This window comes from Salmo salar, chromosome ssa21 (assembly GCF_905237065.1).
Source record: "Salmo salar chromosome ssa21, Ssal_v3.1, whole genome shotgun sequence".
In the NCBI taxonomy this organism is placed as follows: Eukaryota; Metazoa; Chordata; class Actinopteri; order Salmoniformes; family Salmonidae; genus Salmo; species Salmo salar.
In genome coordinates, this window is record NC_059462.1 from 44,761,085 (window position 1) to 44,781,752 (window position 20,668).

Genomic DNA, 20,668 nt, shown 5'->3' on the forward strand with positions numbered 1-20,668 from the left:
ATACTTTTTTCCCCCACTGTAAATATTTAATCTCAATCAAAATATTTTGCCATTGTGCAATTTTCCACTATTTTCCACAACGTTATCTGATTTCAGTCATGCGAGAGAAACCCATAAACAATAAGAAGCAGACATTCATACTGTCTATCTTCCTTCAGCTTCTGAAAACTTAGCTTGGTGATGGGTCTCAGTAGGCGGGTCTGTGTGTCTAATCTTTAAAGCTCCAAAAACCCACACGCTGAGAGGTTTCATAAAATGATGAATGCTAAAATGGGTCCCCATAAGATCTAGAGCAGGGGTCTACAACCTTTTCTAGCATGAAAACTACTTAAAACAAATTAAACGTTGCCAGCTGCTCATTTCATTTATGTCTTTCAAATAGGAACATTATTCTCCTCTACCCTGAAACTCTTCCCCGGGTATTTTTGGGGTATTCTTCCGGTAATGATATTATTAGACCTTTGATTGTGGGTGTTGAATGGTAAATAATTGATGGGATCCTCAGATAAGCACATTCACGCTCAAACATACACAGACACATGCATGCACAAGCACATATGATAGAGAGAGAGAGAGAGAGAGAGAGAGAGAGACAAAGAGCAATTATCATATGAATTGAGTTTTCTTTTCCTGCTCTGATATCTGTCTGTGTCCCTGCCACAGAGGTGTTCAGCTGTGTTATGAAACAGTGAAAAGTTTAGGGGAAAACTTTATCTATTTTTCTGTGAGGCAGCGTATCATCCTACACCAACTCTGAGACACAGACAGACTGGAGGGAGCAAGAAAAGCATTACTCTGCCTTACCCCAATGGCTGTCAGAATGGGGACTTGGTATATCCACTTAATGTTCCCAGCACTTAACTCCCAGCACCTAGAATCATGGAGAAAAGAAGAAGAGGAAAATAGATGGTTGAAGAAAGGCAAACAAGGAGGAATAAAGTTGGAGGGTGTGAAGTAGGGGTGATGTATCAAAACAAAGAAATGGAAAGAGAAGTGGAGGGACGGAGGGAGCGAAAGAGGTGAAGGGAGAGAAATGCAGTGAGTGTGAGAGAGAGAGAGAGAGAGAGAGAGAGAGAGAGAGAGAGAGAGAGAGAGAGAGAGAGAGAGAGAGAAAAGTCGATCATTCCCTGGGCAGGATAATGAACTCCATTCAGAGACTCTCCCTATTCATTACAGTGACAGACAGGGCAGCTAAAGAGATGCTCTCTCCCTATTCATTACAGTGACAGACAGGGCAGCTAAAGAGAGACTCTCTCCCTATTCATTACAGTGACAGACAGGGCAGCTAAAGAGAGACTCTCTCCCTATTCATTACAGTGACAGACAGGGCAGCTAAAGAGAGACTCTCTCCCTATTCATTACAGTGACAGACAGGGCAGCTAAAGAGAGACCCTCCCTATTCATTTCAGTGACAGACAGGGCAGCTAAAGAGAGACTCTCTCCCTATTCATTACAGTGACAGACAGGGCAGCTAAAGAGAGACTCTCTCCCTATTCATTACAGTGACAGACAGGGCAGCTAAAGAGAGACCCTCCCTATTCATTACAGTGACAGACAGGGCAGCTAAAGAGAGACTCTCTCCCTATTCATTACAGTGACAGACAGGGCAGCTAAAGAGAGACTCTCTCCCTATTCATTACAGTGACAGACAGGGCAGCTAAAGAGAGACCCTCCCTATTCATTACAGTGACAGACAGGGCAGCTAAAGAGAGACTCTCTCCCTATTCATTACAGTGACAGACAGGGCAGCTAAAGAGAGACTCTCTCCCTATTCATTACAGTGACAGAAGGGGCAGCTAAAGAGAGACTCTCTCCCTATTCATTTCAGTGACAGACAGGGCAGCTAAAGAGAAACTCTCTCCCTATTCATTACAGTGACAGACAGGGCAGCTAAAGAGAGACTCTCTCCCTATTCATTACAGTGACAGACAGGGCAGCTAAAGAGAGACCCTCCCTATTCATTACAGTGACAGACAGGGCAGCTAAAGAGAGACTCTCTCCCTATTCATTACAGTGACAGACAGGGCAGCTAAAGAGAGACCCTCCCTATTCATTTCAGTGACAGACAGGGCAGCTAAAGAGAGACCCTCCCTATTCATTACAGTGACAGACAGGGCAGCTAAAGAGAGACTCTCCCTATTCATTACAGTGACAGACAGGGCAGCTAAAGAGAGACCCTCCCTATTCATTACAGTGACAGACAGGGCAGCTAAAGAGAGACTCTCTCCCTATTCATTACAGTGACAGACAGGGCAGCTAAAGAGAGACCCTCCCTATTCATTTCAGTGACAGACAGGGCAGCTAAAGAGAGACCCTCCCTATTCATTTCAGTGACAGACAGGGCAGCTAAAGAAACATCCACTGAGTTCCATCAGGGCCAATGGCAAAGGCTATGCCTGCCTACCCATTCATTGTGAGAATGTGTTTTGTTTATTCAGTCAGTATTTGAGCAAGATTTGTTACCCTCTATTTGAGCACACTTAATCCAGTTATGGGTGTTTACTTCATGATTTGCAAAGCGAGCAGCTCTGAAAATAGAATACCCATCCAAAGAGAAGGATTCATCCTGGGAACCGAGGGAGATTCTGGATGGACATTCTGTTAACATGATTTGGGAGGTTTTTGGTCACACATTAGATAGGAACCCGTTGGAGGAAAGAGAGTCTGCAATAGTCAAATTTTCCCTCCAAGGATCTGCCACATGTAGGTATGGTAGCTAGCCATAATTTGAATGTGCAGGCGATGGAGGTCAGTATTCAGTGCTTGCATATCATGTGTTTTATGCACTAGGCTTCAAGAAGTGTGTGATTTGCACAGAACTGTGTCCCAAATGGAGAGAGTTTACCATGGAGGGAGTTGTCCATGACTGATGATTCCTTAATGTAGTGTTAACTTGTTATGTACATAATGCTACATCTGACTACATCTGATAATGCTACATCTAACAAATGCTACATCTGGTAATGCTACATCTGATAATGCTACATTTGACAAATGTCACATCTGATAATGCTACATCTGACAAATGTCACATCTGATAATGCTACATCTGACAAATGCTACATCTGACAAATGTTACATTTGATCATCCTAAATCTGATAATGCTACATCTGATAAATGCTAAATCTAATAATGCTACATCTGATAAATGCTACATCTGATAATGCTACATCTGATAATGCTACATCTGATAAATGCTACATCTGATAAATGTTACATCTGATAATGCCACATCTGATAATCCTAAGTCTGATAATGCTACATCTGCCAAATGCTACATCTGACAAATACTACATCTGATAATGCTATCTCTTTCTCCAAACTCTGGCTCTTTCTCCAAACTCTGGCTCTTTCTCCAAACTCTGGCTCTTTCTCCAAACGCTATCTCTTTCTCCAAACTCCGGCTCTTTCTCCAAACGCTGTCTCTTTCTCCAAACGCTGTCTCTTTCTCCAAACGCTGTCTCTTTCTCCAAACGCTGTCTCTTTCTCCAAACTCTGGCTCTTTCTCCAAACGCTGGCTCTTTCTCCAAACGCTGGCTCTTTCTCCAAACGCTGGCTCTTTCTCCAAACTCTGGATCTTTCTACCACTGCTGACTCTCCCTTAAGGTTGCTTCCTGAGAGGATAATTGAGGAAAAACAATTAAAGGCAGCTTAATGGAGTCCCGTGTGGCTCAGTTGGTAGAGCATGGTGTTTGCAACACCAGGGTTGTGGGTTCGATTCCCACGAAGGACCAGTACGAAAACAAAAAAGGAAAAAAAAACGTATGAAATGTATGCATTCACTACCGTAAGTCGCTCTGGATAAGAGCGTCTGCTAAATGACAAAAATGTAGAAGTAGCAATAGAAAGAGAGAAAAGAGAGAGCTGCAAGCAAGCCCAGGGTCTCACCATTCAGGCTTTCACACAGTGTACCCATCCTGAATACCTGATGAAAGAAACCATGGGAACTACTATTCAGCACCAGATTCAACAGTCGACTGAACAAATTCATCACAAGGCAACCCACCAAGTCATCCCTGAGAGGAGAGTAAGTGTCCTCTGTCTACTGCCCCCTTTGTTTATCCTTACAGTGTTTTGGTGCAGGAGAGACCGGCTGCTGCCTCCAGTGCATAGTACAAGTCACTAATAGGAAGTCAAGTCACTACCATTACCAAGTACTTAATACCCATATTCCAAATAAATCATGTTACCTAGCCAGCAGATTGGTCTGGTACTGTGCATGTGATGACTTACAGTTCCTTCAGAGTATTCAGACCTCTTGACTTTTTCCACATTTTGTTAGGTTACAACCTTATTCTAAAATTGATTAAATTGTTTTTCCCCCCTGATCAATTTACACATAATAACCTACAATGACAAAGCCAAAATAGATTTTTTGACATTTTTGTAAATCTATTACAAATAAAAAACTGAAATATCACATTTACATAAGTATTCAGACCCTTTACTCGTTACTTTGCTGAAGCACCTTTGGCAGCAATTGTAGCATCGAGTCTTCTTGGGTATGACGCTACAAGGTTGGCACAACTGTATTTGGGGAGTTTCTCCCATTCTTCTCTGCAGATCCTCTCAAGCTCTGTCGGGTTGGATGGGGAGCGTTGCTGCACAGCTATTTTCAGGTCTCTCCAGAGATGTTAGATCGGGTTCAAGTCCAGGCTCTGGCTGGACCACTCAAGGCCACTCAAGGACTTGTCCCGAAACCACTCCTGCATCGTCTTGGCTGTGTGCTTAGGATCGTTGTCCTGTTGGAAGGTGAACCTTCGCCCCAGTCTGAGGTCCTGAGCTCTCTTGAGCAGGGTTTCATCAAGGATCTCTCTGTACTTTGCTCCGTTCATCTTTGCCTCGATCCTGACTAGTCTCTCAGCGCCTGCCGCTGAAAAACATCCCCACAGCATGATGCTGCCACCATCATTCTTTACCGTAGTGATGCTGCCAGGTTTCCTCCAGACGTTACGCTTGGCATTCGGGCCATATAGTTCAATCTTGGTTTAATTAGACCAGAGAATCTTGTTTCTCATGGTCTGAGTGTCACGCCCTGACTGTAGAGATCCTTATTTTTCTCTATGTTTGGTTAGGTCAGGGTGTGACTCGGGTGGGGAAGTCTGTTTTCTGTTTCTTTGTTTTTGGGCTGAATGTGGTTCCCAATCAGAGGCAGCTGTCTATCATTGTCTCTGATTGGGAATCATACTTAGGCAGCCTGTTTTCCACCTGTGTTTGTGGGAGGTTGTTTTCGCTTTAGCATCTGTGCATGACAGAACAGTGCACTTTCGTTTTGTTGTTTTTGGTTATTCCTGTTTCAGTGTTTCTTGAAATAAATGATCATGAACACTTACCACGCTGCGCCTTGGTCCACTTCTCCTTCTAACGACGAGCGTTACAGAACCTCCCACCAAAAACGGACCAAACAGCGTGGCCAGGATAGTTGGACATGGGAGGAGATCATGAGGGGAGCAGGACCCTGGACGCGGATTGGGGAATATCGCCGTTCAAGGGAGCAGATGGAGCAGCAAGAGATGAACGGCGACGATATGAGGAATTAGCTTGCCGGGCTAAAGTGAGCATCCAGCCAGGACGGGTTGTGCCAGCCCTACGCTCCAGACCTCCAGTGTGCCTCCATGGCCCAGTATATCCGGTGGCAGCTCCACGCACCAGGCTGCCAGTACGTCTCCTCAGTCCGGTGAGACCTGTTCCGGCTCCACGTACGAAGCCTCCAGTGATGATCTATGGTCCGAAGCCTCCAGTGGTGATCCATGGCATGAAGCTTCCAGTGATGATCCACGGCCTGGAGCCTGTAGTGATGATCCATGGCACAAAGCCTCCAGTGATAATCCATGGCAAGAAGCCTCCAGTGATGATCCATGGCCCGGAGCCTGTAGTGATGATCCATGGCACAAAGACTCTAGTGATAATCCATGGCCCGGAGCCTCCAGTGATAATCCATGGCACGAAGCCTCCAGTGATGATCCATGGCCCGGAGCATGTAGTGACGATCCATGGCCCGGAGCCTCCAGCGACGGTCTGCAGTCCAGAGTCTCCAGCAACGGTCTGCAGTCCAGAGTCTCCAGCGACGGTCTGCAGTCCAGAGTCTCCAGCGACGGTCGGCAGTCCAGAGCCTCCAGCGACGGTCGGCAGTCCAGAGCCTCCAGCGACGGTCGACAGTCCAGAGCCTCCAGCGACGGTCGGCAGTCCAGAGCCTTCAGCGACGGTCGGCAGTCCAGAGCTTCCCAGTCCAGAGCCTCCGGCGACGATCTACGGCCCGGTTCCTCCGGCATAGATTCAGGGTCCGGAGCCTCCGGCAACGATCCACAGTTCGGTTCCACGAAAGTGGGGGGAGTCCCAAGTGGAGGGGGATCTGCGTCCCGCACCGGAGCCTCCACCAAGAGGAGATGCCCACCCGGACCCTCCCCTATAGGTTCAGGTTTGTAGCCGGAGTCCGCACCTTTGGGGCGGGGTACTGTCACGCCCTGACTGTAGAGATCCTTATTTTTCTCTATGTTTGGTTAGGTCATGGTGTGACTCGGGTGGGGAAGTCTATGTTTCTATTTCTTTGTTTTTGGGCCGAGTGTGGTTCCCAATCAGAGGCAGCTGTCTATCTTTGTCTCTGATTGGGAATCATACTTAGGCAGCCTGTTTTCCACCTGTGTTTGTGGGAGGTTGTTTTCGGTTTAGCATCTGTGCATGACAGAACAGTGCGCTTTCGTTTTGTTGTTTTTGGTTATTCTTGTTTGAGTGTTTCTTGAAATAAATTATCATGAACACTTATCACGCTGCGCCTTGGTCCACTTCTCCTTCTAACGACGAGCGTTACACTGAGAGTCTTTAGAGGGCTGTCATGTGCTTTTTACTGAGGAGTTGCTTCTGTCTGACCACTCTACCATAAAGGCCTGACTGGTGGAGTGCTGCAGAGATGGTTGTCCTTCTGGAAGTTTCTCCCATCTCCACAGAGGAACTCTAGAGCTCTGTCAGAGTGACCATTGGGTTCATAGTCACCTCCCTGACCAAGGCCCTTCTCAACCGATTGCTCAGTTCGGCCGGGCGGCCAGCTCTAGGAAGAGCCTTGGTGGTTCCAAACGTCTTTCATTTAAGAATGATGGAGACCACTGTGTTCTTGGGGACCTTCAATGCTGCAGACATTTTTTGGTACCCTTTCCCAGATATGTGCCTCGACACAATCCTGTCTCGGAGCTCTATGGACAATTCCTTTGACCTCATGGCTTGTTTTTTGCTCTGACATGCCCTGTCAACTGTGGGACCTTGACAGGTGTGTGTCTTTCCAAATCATGTCCAATCAATTGAATTTACCACAGGTGGACTCCAATCAAGTTGTAGAAACATCTCAAGGATGATCAATGGAAATAGGATGCACCTGAGCTCAATTTCAAGTCTCATAGCAAAGGGTCTGAACACTATTGTAAACTATTTGTCATTATGGGGTATTGTGTGTAAATTGCTGAGGATTTCTTTATTTTTTAATCCATTTTAGAGTAAGGCTGTAACGTAATAAAATGTGGAAAAAGTCAAGGGGTCTGAACACTTTCTGAAGGCACTGTACATCATAAAATCAACAGTCTTTTGATTGATCCAAAAAATGATGCTGGTACAAATGCTCAGACCGATATAATGATCTAATAAGCTATGAAACGGAGGTAGCTTAAACCTATTCACTATGGTTATGTTATTTTAAATTGCTTTATGTAGAAATATGTGAGTAATGTAAAGTAGAGGTAAAGAAACACATGCACAGAACGTGATCCGCACATGCTCAGGAGCTTCGGGATCTTTAGTCTGGAGAAAAAAAGTCCAGAAAAAATTGGATCAGCAGCCACGACCTAATTTAAATGTATTCATGCTGTTGAATAGCTTAATGTTTTGAATCCCAATTAACTAGAGGAGGAGAGACGGTGCTCTTTATACGGTCATTCTACATAAATCCATATTTATACAGAGCATAATTATGAAGAGCAGGGGGGATAAAGGAGGCATGACAAGGTGCTTGAGAGGGCCATAGCTGGAGGATTCCATCTGGTGAGCAGATAATTGGGGATAGCTATTAGATATTTATACATAAAGCATCTGCATATTGAATGTGGACTAGGTTCTCACTCACCTTCCATCTGCTAGTGTTGCCCGGACAACTGCCCATGCTGCCACGAACAGAGCTGGAACACCTGGAATTGGAATGATGAAAAGAACAGCAGCTTCCTACAAATGTTATAAACACTAATTAAATAGAGCACCAGGGCCCTAACATAACGAAATGACTTAATTGTTGTTTTCTATTGAAATTGTGTTATTTGTGTTATTCCTTTTTTCCTAACTATGTTGTGGCATTTTTCTGTTCCTATGTAACAGCTCACTAATAACAGCTGCAATAGCACAGGAACAGGCTAGTTAGACAAAAAAATGTGTTGTTCAATCTAGAAATAGCTCTCTGAGACAGCATGAACTTTGAAAGCAGGATAATTGAGTGGGATGATTTCTCTTTTGCTAAAAGGTGTTTTTAAGAGTAGCTAGCTACAAAGCAGGAAGTTGTGAATCGTAATCAACAGACGTGGCTCTCTCCCCGTTAGAGCTGAAAAATATGAGTGAGGACAACTCAACTCTAAACTCGGAGAGTGGTGTCAGGAAAATAACCTCTCACTCATCGTCAACAAAACAAAACAAAGGAGACGATTGTGGACTTCAGGAAACAGCAGATGGAGCACCCCTCCATCCACATCGACGGGACAGTAGTGGAGAAGGTGGAAAGTTTTAAGTTCCTCGGCGTACACATCACGGACAAACTGAAATGGTCCACCCACACAGACAGAGTGGTGAAGAAGGAACAACAGTGCCTCTTCAACCTCAGGAGGCTAAAGAAATGTGGCTTGTCACCTAAAACCCTCACAAACTTCTACAGATTCGCAATCGAGAGCATCCTGTCGGGCTGTATCACAGCCTGGTACGGAAACTGTACCGCCCTAAAATGCAAGGCTCTCCAACGCATCAACGGGGCAAACTACCTGCCCTCCAGGACACCTACAGCCCCCGATGTCACAGGAAGGCCAAAAATAGCAACGACCTGAGCCACTGCCTGTTCACCCCGCTATCATCCAGAAGGCGAGGTCAGTACAGGTGCATCAAAGCTGGGACGGAAAGACTGAAAAACAGCTTCTATCTCAAGGTCATGTAACATTTGTCGTAGTGGAGAGAAGACCAATACGCAGCGGGAATGTGGATACTCATCTTTTTTTAATAAAACATGAGTAAAGCATCCACAGGAAAAAACAATAAACAATACTCACGACACGAACAGTGTGGCAGGCTAAACAAAGCAGTGCTCACAAACAACTACCCACAACCCCAAAGAAAAACACACACCTGTTTATAGGACTCCCAGTCAGAGGCAACTAGAAACACCTGCCTCCAATTGAGAGTCCAGCAACCCAACCTACACATAACACAAAACCTCTGCCACGTCCTGACCAAAACTAATACAATGACTCCCTCTGCTTGTCAGGACGTGACAGTACCCCCCCCCTCCTAAAGGTGCAGACCCTAAATGCACCTAAAAGAAAACACAAAAACCCCAAACACAAAAAAATATCCCCCTAAACTAAAGGGAGGGAAGGGAAGGTGGCTGCCGTCAACGACGGCACTGTGCTACACCCCCCCTCCCCAACCCACCTATATAGGAGGCGGCTCAGGTGGACCTCGCTCTACCTTCGGCGTCGCCCACTTGGGTGGCGCCCCTGGCTGCGCCCGGCGGCGATGGCTGCGCCGGGCAGACGGGCCACTCTGGCTGATCCGGGCAGACGGGCCACTCTGGCTGATCCGGGCAGACGGGCAGCTCTGGCGACTCCTGACTGGCGGGCAGCTCTGGCGACTCCTGACTGGCGGGCAGCTCTGGCGACTCCTGACTGGCGGGCAGCTCTGGCGACTCCTGACTGGCGGCAGCTCTGGCGACTCCTGACTGGCGGGCAGCTCTGGCGACTCCTGACTGGTGGCAGCTCTGGCGACTCCTGACTGGCGGGCAGCTCTGGCGACTCCTGACTGGCGGGCAGCTCTGGCGACTCCTGACTGGCGGGCAGCTCTAGCGGCCCTAGACTGGCGAGGCTGGGCTGACGCACTAGATGCCTGATGCGTGGGGCTGGTACAGGACGTGTCAGCCTGGGGACATGCACCTCAAGGCTAGTGCGTGTAGCGGGGAATACTGGACCATAGAGGTGCACTGGCGGTCTCGAGCGCAGGGTTGGCATCACCCCTTCAGGCTCGATGCTCACTCTCCCCTGGCACATGCGGGGCGCTGGTACTGCGCATACCGGCCTGAATACACCAGGCCTCACCACAGCACCTACCCCAAAGCACAGGACCTGTCCAGTCTGTTTATGTCCAAAAAGGGTACGGGGAGCTGGCCTGGATCTCCAATCTCCCCCCGCCAAACAGCCCTTGTGCCCCCCCATTTTTTTTTATTGGGGCTGCCTCTCGGGCTTCCTTGCCAGTCGTGTTCCAGCATAACGTTCGCTCCCTTTTCCTGCTGCCTCCGCTCTCCTGGCTGCCTCCACCTGTTCCCATGGGAGGCGATCCCTTCCAGCCAGGATCTCCGCCCATGTGTAGGATCCCTTGCCGTTCAGGATATCCTCCCATGTCCAGGAGTCCTTCCTCCCACGCTGCTTGGTCCGTTTGTGGTGGGTAGTTCTGTAACATTTTTCGTAGTGGAGAGAAGACCAAGGTGCAGCGGGAATGTGGATACTCATATTTTTTTTATATAACTACCCACAACCCCAAAGAAAAACACACACCTGTTTATAGGACTCCCAATCAGAGGCAACTAGAAACACCTGCCTCCAATTGAGAGTCCAGCAACCCAACCTACACATAACACAAAACCTCTGCCACGTCCTGACCAAAACTAATACAATTACTCCCTCTGCTGGTCAGGACGTGACAGGTCATCAGACTGTTAAACAGCCATCACTAACATAGAGAGGCTGCTGCCAACATACAGACTCAAATCACTGGCCACTTTAATAAATGGATTTAATAATGGTATCTCTCATCACTTTAAATAATGCCACTTTAACCTGTTGGGGCTAGGGGGCAGTATTTGCACGGAGGGATAAAAAAATGTACCCGATTTAATCTGGTTACTAATCCTACTCAGTAACTAGAATATGCATATACTTATTATATATGGATAGAAAACACCCTAAAGTTTCTAAAACTGTTTGAATGGTGTCTGTGAGTATAACAGAACTCATTTGGCAGGCAAAACCCTGAGACATTTTCTGACAGGAAGTGGATACCTGATGTGTTGTATTACCTTTAAACCTATGCCATTGAAAAACACAGGGGCTGAGGAATATTTTGGCACTTCCAATTGCTTCCACTAGATGTCACCAGCCTTTACAAAGTGTTTTGAGTCTTCTGGAGGGAGATCTGACCGAACAAGAGCCATGGAACGATGATGGCCCATTAGACACCTGGCGCGAGTTCATGTTGGGTACCCTCGTTCCAATACGTTATAAAAGAGAATGCATTCGTCCACCTTGAATATTATTCATGTTCTGGTTAAAAAGGCCCTAATGATTTATGCTATACAACGTTTGACATGTTTGAACGAACGTAAATATATTTTTTCCCCTCGTTCATGACGTGAAGTCCGGCGGGCTTAGATCATGTGCTAACAAGACGGAGATTTTTGGACATAAATGATGAGCTTTTTTGAACAAAACTACATTCGTTATGGACCTGTGATACCTGGAAGTGACATCTGATGAAGAGAATCAAAGGTAATGGATTATTTACATAGTATTTTCGATTTTAGATCTCCCCAACATGGCGGCTAGTCTGTATCGCAACGCGTATTTTTCTGGGCGCAGTGCTCAGATTATTGCAAAGTGTGATTTCCCAGTAAGGTTATTTTTAAATCTGGCAAGTTGATTGCGTTCAAGAGATGTAAATCTATAATTCTTTAAATGACAATATAATATTTTACCAATGTTTTCTAATTTTAATTATTTAATTTGTGGTGCTGACTTGAATGCCGGTTATTGGAGGGAAACGATTTCCTGAACATCAACGCCACAGTAAAACGCTGTTTTTGGATATAAATATGAACTTGATAGAACTAAAAATGCATGCATTGTCTAACACAATGTCCTAGGAGTGTCATCTGTTGGAGATTGTAAAAGGTTAGTGCATAATTTTAGCTGATTTATGGTTTTGGTGATGCCTGTCTTTGAATTGGCACAACATTACACACAACTCTTGTAAATGTACTGTCCTAACATACTCTAAATTTATGCTTTCGCCGTAAAACCTTTTTGAAATCATAAAACGTGGTTAGATTAAGGAGATGTTTATCTTTCAAAGGGTGTAAAATAGTTGTATGTTTGAAAAATTTGAATTTTGACATTTATTTGGATTCAAATTTGCCGCTCTTGAAATGCACCTGCTGTTGATGGAGTGCACCATGGGTGGGACGCTTGCGTCCCACCTAGCCCATAGAGGTTAATAATGTTTACATATCCTACATTATTCATCTCATATGTACTGTATATACAGTATTTTATACCATCTATTTAATTTTTTCCTATGCCACACGGCCATCGCGCATCCATATATTTATATGTGCAAATATATGTATTTATTTCACCCCGTTACATTATCTGTATAAGGTAGTCATTGTGAATGTGTTAGATTACTTATTAGGTATTACTGCACTGTCGGAACTAGAAGCACAAGCATTTTGCTACACTCGAATTAACATCTGCTAACCATGTGTATGTGACAATTTTTTATTTATTTGATTTGACACCATCACACCTCCTCCTCCATGCTTCACGGTAGGAACCACACAGCCTGCAATCACCTACTCTGCATCTCACAAAGACACGGCTGTTGGAACCAAACATATTAAATCAGACCAAAAGGACAGATTTCCACCGCCCTAATGTCCGTTGCTCTTGTTTCTTGGCCCAAGCAAGTCTACTATTCTTATTGGTGTCCTTTAGTAGTGGTATCTTTGCAGTAATTTCAAGGCCTAATTTACGCAGTCTCCTCTGAACAGTTGATGTTGAGATGTGTCTGTTACTGAAACTCTGTGAAGCATTTATTTGGGCTGCAATCTGAGGTGCAGTTAACTCTAGTGAACTTATCCTCTGCAGCAGAGGTAACTCTGGGTCTTCCTTTCCTGTGGCGGTCCTCATGAGATTCAGTTTCATTATAGCGCTTGATGTTTTTTGCGACTGCACTTGAAGAAACTTTCAAAGTTCTTGAAATGTTCCGTATTGACTGACCTTCATGTCTCAAAGTAATGATGGACTGTAGTTTCTCTTTGCTTATTTGAGCTGTTCTTGCCATAATATGGCCTTGGTCTTTTACCAAATATGGCTATCTTCTGTATACCACCCCTACCTTGTCACAACACAACTGATTGGCTCAAACGCATTAAGAAGGAAAGAAATTCCTCAAATTAACTTTTATCAAGGCACACCTGTTTATTGAAATGAATTCCAGGTGACCTCATGAAGCTGGTTGAGAAAATGCCAAGAGAGTGCATGTCACGCCCTGGCCATAGAGAGGGTTTTATTCTCTATTTTGGTTAGGCCAGGGTGTGACTAGGGTGGGCATTCTATGTCCTTTTTTTCTATGTTTATGTATTTCTTTGTTTTGCCCTGGTATGGCTCTCAATCAGGGACAGCTGTACATCGTTGTCGCTGATTGGGAGCCATACTTAGGTAGCCTGTTTTCCTTTGGGTTTGGTAGGTGGTTATTTTCTGTTTCGTGAGTATTACCTGACAGAACTGTTTGGCTGTTGTTTCTGTTATTTTGTTTAAGAAATAAATACATGATGAGCACTATCCACGCTGCGCCTTGGTCTACTCTTTCAGACGGCCGTTACAGTGCAAAGCTTTCATCAAGGCAAAGGGTGGCTATTTTGAAGAATCTCAAATATATTTTGGTTTGTTTAACACTTTTTTAGTTACTACATGATTCCATATGTGTTATTTCATTGTTTTGATGTCTTCTCTATTATTCTAGAATGTAGAAAATAGTAAAAATGTAAATGTAAATGTAAAAATAAAGAAAAAGATTAGGTGTGTCCAAACTTTTGACTGGTACTGTATAATTATATTTATATACTTGTATACACATTAGTCATCATAGATTGGTGTACAAAAACAAAACACAAATTGATAGCTGAGCAGTATAAAAATATGCAATGTTTGTTGTCCATAAATCATATATTACTGTGATATATACAGTTGAAGTCGGAAGTTTACATACACTTAGGTTGGAGTCATTAAAACTCGTTTTTCAACCACTCCACACATTTCTTGTTAACAAACTATAGTTTTGGCAAGTCGGTTAGGACATCTACTTTGTGAATGACACAAGTAATTTTTCCAACAATTGTTTTCAGACAGATTATTTCACTTATAATTCACTATTTCACAATTCCAGTGGGTCAGAAGTTTACATACACTAAGTTGACTGTGCCTTTAAACAGCTTGGAAAATTCCAGAAAAATATGTGATGGCTTTAGAAGCTTCTGATAGGCTAATTTACATAATTTGAGTCAATTGTATGTGTACCTGTGGATAAATTTCAAGGCCTACCTTCAAACTCAGTGCCTCTTTGCTTGACATTATGAGAAAATCTAAAGAAATCATTCAAGACCTCAGAAAAACTACTGTAGACCTCGACAAGTCTGTTTCATCCTTGGGAGGAATTTCCAAATGCCTGAAGGTACCACGTTCATCTGTACAAACAATAGTATGCAAGTATAAACACCACGCAGCCGTCATACCACTCAGGTTGGAGACGCATTCTGTCTCCTAGAGATGAACGTACTTTGGTGCGAAAAGTGCAAATCAATCCCAGAACAACAGCAAAGGACCTTGTGAAGATGCTGGAGGTAACAGGTACAAAAGTATCTATATTCACAGTTAAACGGGTCCTATATCGACATAACCTGAAACTCCGCACAGGAAGGAAGAAGCCACTGCTCCAAAACCGCCATAAGAAAAGCTAGACTACGGTTTGCAACTGCACATGGGGACAAAGATTGTGCTTTTTGGAGAAATTACCTCTGGTCTGATGAAGCAGAAATAGAACTGTTTGGCCATATTGACCATCGTTATGTTTGGAGGAAAAAAGGGGACGTTTGCAAGCTGAAGAATACCATCCCAACCGTGAAGTACGGGGGTGGCAGCATCATGTCGTGGGGGTGCTTTGCTGCAGGAGGGACTGGTGCACTTCACAAAATAGATGTCATCATGAGGCAGGAAAATTATGTGGATATATTGAAGCAACATCTCAAGACATCAGTTGGGAAGTTAAAGCTTAGTCGCATATGGGTCTTCCAAATGGACAATGACACCAAGCATACTTCCAAAGTTGTGGCAAAATGGCTTAAGGACAACAAAGTCAAGGTATTGGAGTGGCCATCACAAAGGCCTGACCTCAATCCTATAGAACATTTGTGGGCAGAACTGAAAAAGCGCGTGTGAGCAAAGAGGCCTACAAACCTGACTCAGTTACACCAGCTCTGTCATGAGGAATGAGCCAAAATCACCCAACTTATTGTGGAAGCTTGTGGAAGGCAACTCGAAATGTTTGACCCAAGTTAAACAATTTAAAGGCAATGCTACCAAATACTAATTGAGTGCATGTAAACTTCTGACCCACTGCGAATGTGATGAAAGAAAGAAAAGCTGAAATAAATCACTCTCTACTATTATTCTGACATTTCACATTCTTAAAATAAATGTATTTGGCTAAGGTGTATGTAAGCTTCCGACTTCAACTGTATATATATATATATATATTACTGTGTTTGCGGTTGTAAAACCATTGCACGTAAGGTAAACAACATTTTCAGAGGACAACTTTAATGTTGATATATTACATAAGAAAACACATTTGCATGTTTTTACTTTAAACAAGAAAACAAACCACTCTGCTGAATATGACAGTTCCAACATAACAACTTGTTTACTCCGGCAACCTCATATTTACTTCACATAAATGTAATTACATGGTTCTCTGGATTGACATGGATCGCAGTTGTAGTTTTCTGTCTCGGCTTAGTGGCTTAACCAAAGAGACAAAATCACATTGATTGACTGTGATAGAAAGGATGGTTTGTTTCTAAATGTGTGTGTGTGTGTGTGTGTGTGTGTGTGTGTGTGTGTGTGTGTGTGTGTGTGTGTGTGTGTGTGTGTGTGTGTGTGTGTGTGTGTGTGTGTGTGCCTGTCTGCTTGCCAGCATGCCTGCGTTAGTCAACAAACACCCCACAAAGTTCCCCCGGAGCGTATTTCCAGCCTTTCGCCTGAGAAAAGTTATTTTTTACATCTACATTTCGAACATCTCTGTCGTGGTCCCTGCTCCCTAACAGGAAGAACACATCAAACGAGGATGGGGCATGAATAAAAACAACATTTACCATAAGAGGGAGGGGAAGTATCAAAACAAACAAGCAAGAGTCACTGTGAGGCCGAGTGGGGAGGAGAAGAGGTTGTAAGAGGATTGGGCTAGATGCTATTGATGATTGTTTTCTGAATGTGCCTCTAATACAGTGGCTGTGAGAAGAGACAACTCTAATACAGTGGCTGTGAGAAGAGCCTACTCTAATACAGTGGCTATGAGAAGAGCCTACTCTAATACAGTGGCTATGAGAAGAGACTACTCTAATACAGTGGCTATGAGAAGAGACTACTCTAACACAGTGACTATGAGAAGAGACTACTCTAATACAGTGGCTATGAGGAGAGACTACTCTAATACAGTGGCTATGAGAAGAGACTACTCTAATACAGTGGCTATGAGAAGAGACAACTCTAACACAGTGGCTATGAGAAGAGACAACTCTAATACAGTGGCTATGAGAAGAGACTACTCTAATACAGTGGCTATGAGAAGAGACTACTCTAATACAGTGGCTATGAGGAGAGACTACTCTAATACAGTGGCTATGAGAAGAGACTACTCTAATACAGTGGCTATGAGGAGAGACTACTCTAATACAGTGGCTATGAGAAGAGACTACTCTAATACAGTGGCTATGAGAAGAGACTACTCTAATACAGTGGCTGTGAGAAGAGACTACTCTAATACAGTGGCTGTGAGAAGAGACTACTCTAACACAGTGGCTATGAGAAGAGACTACTCTAATACAGTGGCTATGAGAAGAGACTACTCTAACACAGTGGCTATGAGAAGAGACTACTCTAATACAGTGGCTGTGAGAAGAGACTACTCTAATACAGTGGCTATGAGAAGAGACTATTCTAACACAGTGGCTATGAGGAGAGACTACTCTAATACAGTGGCTGTGAGAAGAGACTACTCTAACAGTGGCTATGAGAAGAGACTACTCTAACACAGTGGCTATGAGGAGAGACTACTCTAATACAGTGGCTATGAGAAGAGACTACTCTAACACAGTGGCTACGAGAAGAGACTACTCTAACACAGTGGCTGTGAGGAGAGACTACTCTAACACAGTGGCTATGAGAAGAGACTACTCTAACACAGTGGCTATGAGGAGAGACTACTCTAATACAGTGGCTGTGAGAAGAGACTACTCTAATACAGTGGCTATGAGAAGAGACTACTCTAATACAGTGGCTATGAGGAGAGACTACTCTAACACAGTGGCTATGAGAAGAGACTACTCTAATACAGTGGCTACGAGAAGAGACTACTCTAACACAGTGGCTATGAGGAGAGACAACTCTAACACAGTGGCTATGAGAAGAGACTACTCTAATACAGTGGCTATGAGAAGAGACTACTCTAATACAGTGGCTATGAGAAGAGACTACTCTAATACAGTGGCTGTGAGAAGAGACTACTCTAATACAGTGGCTATGAGAAGAGACTACTCTAACACAGTGGCTATGAGGAGAGACAACTCTAATACAGTGGCTGTGAGAAGAGACTACTCTAATACAGTGGCTATGAGAAGAGACTACTCTAATACAGTGGCTATGAGAAGAGACTACTCTAATACAGTGGCTATGAGAAGAGACAACTCTAATACAGTGGCTGTGAGAAGAGACTACTCTAATACAGTGGCTGCTAGAAGAGACAACTCTAATACAGTGGCTATGAGAAGAGACTACTCTAATACAGTGGCTATGAGAAGAGACTACTCTAATACAGTGGCTGTGAGAAGAGACAACTCTAATACAGTGGCTATGAGAAGAGACTACTCTAACACAGTGACTATGAGAAGAGACTACTCTAATACAGTGGCTATGAGAAGAGACTACTCTAATACAGTGGCTATGAGAAGAGACTACTCTAACAGTGGCTATGAGAAGAGACTACTCTAACACAGTGGCTATGAGAAGAGACTACTCTAATACAGTGGCTATGAGAAGAGACTACTCTAATACAGTGGCTGTGAGAAGAGACTACTCTAATACAGTGGCTATGAGAAGAGACTATTCTAACACAGTGGCTATGAGGAGAGACAACTCTAATACAGTGGCTGTGAGAAGAGACTACTCTAATACAGTGGCTATGAGAAGAGACTACTCTAATACAGTGGCTATGAGGAGAGACAACTCTAATACAGTGGCAATGAGAAGAGACTACTCTAATACAGTGGCTACGAGAAGAGACTACTCTAACACAGTGGCTATGAGGAGAGACAACTCTAACACAGTGTCTATGAGAAGAGACTACTCTAATACAGTGGCTATGAGAAGAGACTACTCTAATACAGTGGCTATGAGAAGAGACTACTCTAATACAGTGGCTATGAGGAGAGACTACTCTAACACAATGGCTATGAGGAGAGACAACTCTAATACAGTGGCTGTGAGAAGAGACTACTCTAATACAGTGGCTGTGAGAAGAGACTACTCTAATACAGTGGCTGTGTCACACCCTGACCTGAGAGAGACGGTTTATTTCTCTATGTTGTTAGGTCAGGGTGTGGGGTGGGCATTCTATGGATTTTATTTCTATGTTTTGGCCAGGTATGGTTTCCAATCAGAGGCAACTGTCTATCATTGTCTCTGATTGGGAACCATACTTAGGCAGCCCTTTTTCCCTCCTTGAGTTGTGGGATCTTGTTTTTGTGTTGTGCCTGTGAGCACACCATTACTTCACGTTTCATTTGCTTCTGTATTTGTTTTGGAGGGTTTCATTTATTAAAACGTGTGTCACGGATGTCGTATGGATTAGACCAAAACGCAGTGGGAATATGTATACTCAGCTTTTTTTTATTTTGAAGAAGGAGAAACAACTAAATACGTATGCAAAAAAAAGAACAACGAAACAGTCCTGTCAGGTGCAACAAACACTAAACAAGGAACAACTACCCACAAAATCCCATAGAAAAACACCCCTCTTAAATAGGACCTTCAATTAGAAGCAACGAGGAGCAGCTGCTTCCAATTGAAGGTCCACTCAATAAACATCACATAGAAATAGACATACTAGAACTAACATAGAAATAGACTAACAAAGAACATAGCCCAACAAACCCCGAAACACTCTAAACAAACACCCCCTGCCACGTCCTGACCAAACTACAATAACAAATAACCCCTTATACTGGTCAGGACGTGACAACGTGGAACTCTACGCACGCTGCGCCTTGGTCTTCTCATTTTGACGATCGTGACAGGCTGTGAGAAAAACTACTCTAATATCAGAGATGTCAGATCAACAATCAATTCTCCCTGGCGCGGGACTACTAACTAAAAAGAGTGGGAGGAAATATGCTATACGACATCATATTCAGCGTGTTATTGAAAAGAGGAGTTATGTTACAAAGCAGGGCATGAGTACAGTGTATGTATGCTTATGCTCAGCTTGCTTTGTTGAACAGTGATGGTAGATTTGTCTACCTGCTGACACAGTGCTTTGTTATATGGTGATGGTAGATTTGTCTACTTGCTGACACAGTGTTTTGTTGAACAGTGACGGTAGATTTGTCTACCTGCTGACACAGTATTTTGTTGTATGGTGACGGTAGATTTGTCTACCTGCTGACACAGTGTTTTGTTGTATGGTGATGGTAGATTTGTCTACCTGCTGACACAGTGTTTTGTTATATGGTGGTGGTAGATTTGTCTACCTGCTGACACAGTGCTTTGTTGAACGGTGATGGTAGATTTGTCTCCCTGCAGGGACAGTGCTTTGTTGTACAGTGATGGTAGATTTGTCTCCCTGCGGGGACAGTGGCATGCCTTGAGTTTCTATCATGTCACCTGATTGAAGGGGTTAAGAACAGTATTGAAGTGTCCTATAAAGTCTCCTTTTGGGTCATACAGTTAAGTGGTTTCTAGGATCATGAAAGTAAGGATTACATATTGGCCACAATATCAATGGCTTAGTGTGATTTTTTTTAACATCTACCCTGTGGGTCTTACAGTAAAGTGGTTCCAAGGACAAAAGGAACATTTGTTTTGATGAAGACCCAAAGAATGATTTTGTAACGCCCTGGCCATAGAGAGGGGTTTTTGTTCTTTATTTTGGTTAGGCCAGGGTGTTACATTGGGTGGGCGTTCTATGTTCCTTTTTCTATGTTTTTGTATTTCTTTGTTTTGGGCCGTGTGTGTGGCTCCCAATCAGGCATAGCTGAAGCTCGTTGTTGCTGATTGGGGTTCACACATAAGGAGCATGTTTTTCCTTTGGGTTTTGTGGGTAATTGTTTCTGTT

At 43.9% G+C, this 20,668-nt stretch overlaps 1 protein-coding gene across 1 annotated transcript in view; it reads right to left on the reverse strand.

The window, feature by feature from the left end:
• The window catches only part of pth2ra (parathyroid hormone 2 receptor a), a 118,095-nt gene that overhangs the window by 32,886 nt on the left and 64,541 nt on the right, over window positions 1-20,668 (reverse strand). Inside the window, exons 8-9 of the mRNA XM_045704397.1 lie at window positions 8,109-8,169; window positions 805-871 (exon numbers count right to left, since the gene is read on the reverse strand). Coding sequence (XP_045560353.1) covers window positions 805-871; window positions 8,109-8,169 — 128 coding nt within the window. The remainder of the gene's footprint in view (window positions 1-804; window positions 872-8,108; window positions 8,170-20,668) is intronic.